The sequence below is a fragment of the Erpetoichthys calabaricus genome, chromosome 1 (genome assembly GCF_900747795.2).
Source record: "Erpetoichthys calabaricus chromosome 1, fErpCal1.3, whole genome shotgun sequence".
Lineage (NCBI taxonomy): Eukaryota > Metazoa > Chordata > Cladistia > Polypteriformes > Polypteridae > Erpetoichthys > Erpetoichthys calabaricus.
The window spans coordinates 156,435,272-156,442,298 of record NC_041394.2 but is presented as its reverse complement, the minus strand read 5'-3'; the positions used below and the strand labels follow the sequence as shown (position 1 = coordinate 156,442,298).

Below are 7,027 nucleotides of genomic sequence, written 5' to 3'. Positions count from 1 at the left end.
TGACAGGAGATAATTCAAGTCCATCAAGCTTGCTTGCTTAGCTAAATTGTATAAATATCTTATCTGGATACACATTCCATAGTTTGTACATTTTAGGTGCTGGGTGACTGGCTTCATCGTAGTTATCATTATTAGTAAAATGTAGGTATTTCATAATGAGTGAAAAATTACACTTATTCATAACTTCACTGAAAATGGGTGTGGGCAACAACAGTTTGTAGACCAGTACCATCTCTGGACTCGTTCATCCACAAAGCCCTGCAGTATCATGAGACTGAAAAACGCCCACATGTCATCTGCAGCAACAGGCTACCAACAACTGCAACAAGTAAATGGTCTACTGTGATTTGTCCAAAAGAAATCAGCATAGTGATTTGTTTCAACAACTATTTTCTCTACCAGACTATCATAGACAGATCATAAATAGTCCAGATAATCATTATCAACAGACATCTTTAGATAGGGACTGCTTGTAAATAGACAACAAGGAGGTATAGGATTGTCAACAGTAATAGAAGACCACACCAAAAATGAACATCACTGAAACTTGGTAGACTGAAATCTACCAAACAGGTGTCAGTTTCACTGTCCATGTCAACGTCTAATAAACAATTCACGTCATCGACCCTATCGCTCAATTCAAGCAATGGTTCAGTTTCACTTTATTCTAAAATTGGCTTTAGGGCTTTTCATTTGCCATTGTTTTTAGTTGAAGGCTCTACTCCACTCATGAATACTGTTCATGACAGTTCATGACTCCACTGATGATTTTCCTGGCTTTCCTTAGACACTGCCTAACAAATACTGCATGTCTTCTAGGTTAGGAACATCAGCCCCAGTGATTTGTTGAGTATAACACAGTATCTTCTACAAGGCTTTGCAAATGAGGGCAGTGCACTTCCCTCATTGAGGGTAAAAGGTGAGTGTATGCCTTCTTACTTTCTGAAGTCCACTATTATATCTTTGGTCTTGACTAAATAGATGGACAGGCCACGACTCCAATTCCCGACTCTATATTTAGTCTCACCGCCACTGGAAATAAGACCCACCAGTGTATCATCTGCAAATTTCACAATGATATGTTAAACCTCTTCCTAGCTATTCAGCCATGGGTGTACAGGGAATATAGTAGAGGACCTGAAATACGTAATAGGTTATGTAAGGAATTAATACAACAATGAAAAAACAGTCCCAGCAAATTGTTGGTTAATTTCACAAGTTAATTCGTTCGTTTTCAAACTGGATTGATTCAACATCGGATTTCTCAAAACTAACCCGTTTCTCATTGAATTCTGTCCTCGCAGAACTGAACACAAGAATCCTCACACTAAGTCTCACTGAAGGAATTAAGTTCTGCTCACGGAAATCCATCGAGAAACCAGTTCACAATAAAATCGTTACACACGTTCAACCAAAATTGTGCAAATTTTAAAAGAAATACAAGCGCAAGATAAAACCAAAATGTAGCTGTTCAAGGAACATAATTGAAAACGTAACTATTCATGCACTAATCCTTACGGAGGTATTAGTAAAATAAACTAACCATGTACTCAAACACCTAATGTTGCGAACAACACACAGTCGGGCGGACTGATCAAACCAGCCCACCGTTACGCTCCGGAAGTTATATCTGCGGCCATTACTTGACGTCATTGATCTTGGTGAGGGGGTCGGATCCGGTTTGCAGCAGTGACAGTCAGCTGATTAAGTCTGAGGCATTTTAACTAGCACTTGGTACTGCGGAAAACGTATAATCTTCGAGTCTGTTGCTGGAGAGGCAGAGTTTTCACTCTAATAGCCCAACACCTTTAAAGCACTCTAAATTTCGTTTTGCCTTTTAAACCGCAGGGTTTTGTTGTCTCTTGTGCCGAAGCCATGGCTCTCAGCGATGCAGATGTGCAGAAACAGGTACAGTACAATTTATTCTTTTTTTTTTTCTCTTCAACATAGTAATGTGTTTTGTGCAGCCCCTTTATATTCGACTTGCCATTGCTGACCTAATGCAATCGATTCTGCATTCGAAAATTGCTTGAAAATTCAGCCTCAGTATCGGCTTGATGTAATAGCCTTTTGGGAAACCGTGATGCCTTTTAGTCTGTTGCCCCTGTCTGTTTTGGCCGTGGTGTTATGATTGTAAGCTAATGTCTAGATACATTCGAATGCCCTCAGTAATCGAATTCCCAGCGAGTAACGGATCGGGACGGACAGACTCCCAAACGTCCCTCTTATCGTTAGTTCCTCAAAAGGGTTTAGCAACTGCAGTGGAAACGGGAACATGTACGCTATGATTTCCTGTATCTTGCAGTATGTGAATTTAATCGATCGCCACCTATAAATAGTACTGTATTCTAAAGTTTAATAAATGAATGTATTGTTGCATCACTATGGGAATAAATAACAGAAAAAAAGCAATACAAACACTCGAATGTAACAACGATGGTTGCTTCGTTTGAGAGTTTTTTCAGCCCATGAAGCAGCCCTACCTTTTCTGGGTGAATGTCCTTTTTGCCCTTTCTTTTCTGTGTAGCTGCATGACTAGTTTTATATTGAGGAAAGAGGCGACTGTCGTTCCTATATTGAATATATTTCGGGGTGAGTTTAAGAAGAAAAAGAAAAAAAAGTATGAAAAGCAGACAAAAATGGAGCGAACATGGAAACTCCATACAGGCAGTACTGGGCCTGCGTTTTGAACTCCAGACTTTGGAGCTGTGACACGCTATATGTGCACATTATGCGTGAACGTAATTAAATAAATGAATACATGTGTTGTTTATGTATAATTGTACTCATTATTGTCTGCTTGTTTTTAATTTGGGTTGTATGGCTAAATGTGGTAAATATATAAGGGTATTTTATAGACAGGACTTTAAAAGCATTTCCAAATGAGAAAATAAAGTAATGACCTTGTCTTCCTCATTCAAAGCCTGTCTCTACACGGTGTTGTGTTTTGCATAATTTTACCTAGATGCCATTACCATCTTAGTTTGACCTCCCATCCTCTCTTTTGTCCTGCTGCACAGTTTATACAAATACCACCGTTTCTCCCACAAAACCCTAATCACAAGCATACTCCATTTAAAGTTCATACATTTGTCTGTATTTTACATTCCAAACCATTATGCTGTGGCTTTGGCTACCAATGCCTATGTTGCCATTTTTGTTCTAAATGCTTCTGTTAACAACTATGGATAAGTTGTCAGCATTCTGCAGAGAACGTGGGCACACATTCATACTCCACCTGGCTAATTTATAGATGGCAATCGAAAAAGCCTGCTGATCTATAGTGTTACTATTAGTATTACTTTTCTCAATATGTTTTGCTACTGTCCCCCATCTCTTTATTCAGGTTCTTTGCTACTGACTCGCTCTACTCGTCCCGCTCTATTGATACTCCTTTCTTGTCCCATACATTTCTCCTGGACTTCTCAGCTGTTCTTCTCACCTCATTGTAGCAAAAGATTTTCACTTTGAGCACTTTCGTTACTAAATTGGCCTTGGATGCTCTCTTCCCAAGTCTTTATTCTTGGATATTTAAAAACTGAATAGCTGGTGATTGAGCGATCTTATATTATTATTATTATTATTTTAATGAATTTTATTTATATAGCACCTTTCCTATGCTTCCAAGCCATTCAATTTTTGTATAATTGTAATTATTTCACTTCATCATAAAGTGTTCAATTATGTTACTGTGCATACAGACTGTGAATAAACATTTTATATTATTCTACAGTATGTGATTATATGTCTGTGTGTGTGTGTATATATTTCTTTTATAAGAAATTTAGGTTGGTGGATGGTGATACACATGATGAAGATTTCCAAAATGCCACATATTTATTCCTCTGACAGTAACTTCATTGCATGTTTAGTTTCTGTAGTTTCACTGTAAACATTTTCCAGTTTGTGCACTGGATATAGGGGGTTTGAGTCAGAGAAACCAGAGTCGCTGCCCAGAAGAAGCAGGAATGTTCTAGTTGCTGAGGGGCTGGGAATGCAGTTATTGTCTGTTTAAACAAAGATGAAACTCAGTGTGCAGTATTTATATATAAACAGTGTTATTTTATGTTTCAACAACACAGGAAAATGTAAAAGTAAATTAATCTTTGCAAAGGCTAGTATTTATTGCACCAAATGCTCTGGTAAAGGTTACATGAAAGGGTAAAAGTATATAGTTCAGTTCAATTACTGAAAGATATGTAACATAAACACAGTGCATAGTGTTGAATCATAAACAGGGAAACATCATGCAATATATACAGTTATTTATTTTTTTATTTAAATTAAAGAAACCCCAGACTGTAGTTGTCCAAGGTCAGCTGAATTCTGACATGGATCACTTTGTAGACAATCAACCACAACTTCACTTGAAAACAAAACAACTGAATTTAGACCCTTAATTTGTGACAAATGTATTCTTGTGTTCAGTTTTTTTTTTAATATTTGCATATGAGATTACTGTAAAGTTTTATTGTGAAAATATATTCTGCTGTTTGAAGAATTATGAATCAGTTTTTCCAGCCAGTAGAGCTAGTTAAATAAGTAAAATAAAAATTCAAAAGCCAGAGCTTGGGAATGGATAGATAGAACTTTATTTGTCCCCAGGGTGAAATTTGACTTTTTGCAGAAGCACTATTTTTAATATGTATTTCTCCAGAATGATGAAAAAGGAGGAAAATTAATAAGAAAGAAAACTTCTGACATAGCAGTCACAGTGAGGCATTATGCAGTCATTTTGAATGGTGTAAATGAGCCCCAATAGCATTTCGTGACATATTTCTGCTGATTAATTAATCAATTGGCTGAACATACTCCATGTTAGTGTGTCAGAGAGAGGATGTCCATCAATGTTCATAATGGCACTTGGTTTTGTTTTCATTCTCTCCTTTCCTGCTATTCCCACAACGTCCTGAACACATTCCATAATTGAGTCTGCCCTTTTAATTAGTTTGATTCAGTGGGCTTCTCTTGAAGTGATGTTACCAGAAGAACACACTAAAGATTATAAAATCGCTCAGGCCTTCAGAGATGTGATGGGTGTCAGTACCCATATTAAAGCAGACAAAAAAAAGAGCCTGCTGTGCCCTTTCTTTTACAGTTCCTCTGTGTTATGAGATCAGTCAAATCAGTCATTGATGTGGATGCTTAAGTATTTCTAGGAGTGTATTACCATTATCCCTGAATAGGGACTGGACATTGACTTTCATTGCACCAAATAGCCTCTATCACCATTTCCTTGGTTTTGCTAATTTTTAAGTTGCAGATAGTGTTTGTTTTTTTTTTTTCAGCACAAAGAAACAAAGTTCTTCACCTAACTCCTATACTTTGTTTCAACCCCTACATCTATACACTCCAGAGGAATTTATGCAACATGACCTGAAATTATATTTATAGTCTGAGGTGAAGCGAAAAGGAGACACTACTGTTCTTTGCAGTGCTCCAGTGTTATTCACATCCATATTAGGAACACAGTTTCAAATTGTGGTCTACCTGACGTATAGTCCATTATTCAGGACACCATAGCCTCCTCCACCTGCATATCTCTGAACTTGCCCCTTAACAGGGATGGCTGGATGGCCCTGAAAGCAATGTCGAAATCAAATCCTAATTTTCACAGTGCTGCCAACATTGTCCAGACACGAATAAGCCTTGTGGAGCAGATAGATAATTGTATCCTTCACTATCCTCTCTGTTTTAGGCAGACTGCCGTGGGTCCAGGTGGTCTACCACAAGAGGAATCATATAGTTCAGGACCAGAATGCCAAAGATCTTCATGATTCTAAGGGCCACTGGACTATAATAGACAATTGTGTAACATAATAAAATACTTCAATAACAATGATGCAATGGTCGACCTTGTTAAATTTTTTAATGATCTTCAGTGTAGAGGCTACATGGGAGTGGAAGTAAATGCCAGCATGTTTCCTAAGTGATAATGGGGAAAAAACTGTTGTATAACTTGATTACCTCATTTTCTTTTAATAGATTAAAAACACTTTTTTAGTGCCTTTGCATTGTTGTTTTATGTTTTTTGTTTTGTTTAAATCTGGAATTTGGAGTGCTTCTGGAATTTTCTGGGGTTTTCATTAACACTGGCTGCAGTGCTCCAAATGCCACTACAAACAGTGATATGTACCTTAGAAATAATGCTTCAGATTTAGGCAGCAACTCAAAATAAAATTTAAAGACTCTAATTATTTTAATCTCTCATTTAATTGCACCTCTAGTTGTCAAATTTTGTTAAATTCATTTTGCTGTGTGAAACCAGCAACAATTTGCACAGGAAAATATAACATTCTGGCTGTAAAGGAGCCAAAAGTCTGGGACTTTTATTCTCTTAAATTTGAAGATGACCAGAAGTAGGTGTGTCATTTTCTTTTGATTACCATTGACAGTTTTACACCAGTACTTCAGTTTAGATTTGCATACAGGTAGAACCAACTGGCAGAATTTCTTGTCCTCTCTGGGTGGTTAATACATTTGTCACAGTGATAAAGTTAGGCATAGATGTGTTACAGCCTTTTATTTAAGTAAGAGCTAAGCAGCTGCTCTCAAACCACAAGTGAAGGTGAAGTCTAAGTGTTCTAGCATTCTAGATGATAAGTAGGCAAGCATATTTACATTCTATCGCAATGAACCATCTAGAAAAGGTGAGTGTTTAAAAAGTGAAACAAGATAATGTAATCATATATACATAAATTCTAAATCCAGTTAAATTGAGGTTCACATTTTTATTAATAACTTATAAGTAGGTTTCACAACAGAACATGTCAACTGTGTATTTCAAATAGAAATATAAACATGTTCATATGTTTATAATGCATCTCATTAAAATAAAACTGAAGTACTGATGTGATGTTTTAATTTTCTGTGCCTCCTCTTGCATTGTATTTTCATTGGGGGGGGGGGGGGGATTTTTTCTAATATAATATAAATTATTGCCAGAAGGGCAACACTGCTTTGGGCCTATTAGCAAGGCCCTTAACCTGAAAATTACTCCAGGGTTGCCGTACCATGGCTGACACCA

The 7,027-nt window shown here is 37.0% G+C and overlaps 1 protein-coding gene across 1 annotated transcript in view; it reads left to right on the top strand.

Moving 5' to 3' along the window:
* The first annotated feature begins 1,649 nt into the window (after positions 1-1,649).
* Positions 1,650-7,027, top strand: part of atp6v1e1b (ATPase H+ transporting V1 subunit E1b) — a 46,344-nt gene continuing 40,966 nt past the window's right edge. The window contains exon 1 of the mRNA XM_028807818.2: positions 1,650-1,908. Coding sequence (XP_028663651.1) covers positions 1,876-1,908 — 33 coding nt within the window. The 5' untranslated portion in view covers positions 1,650-1,875. The remainder of the gene's footprint in view (positions 1,909-7,027) is intronic.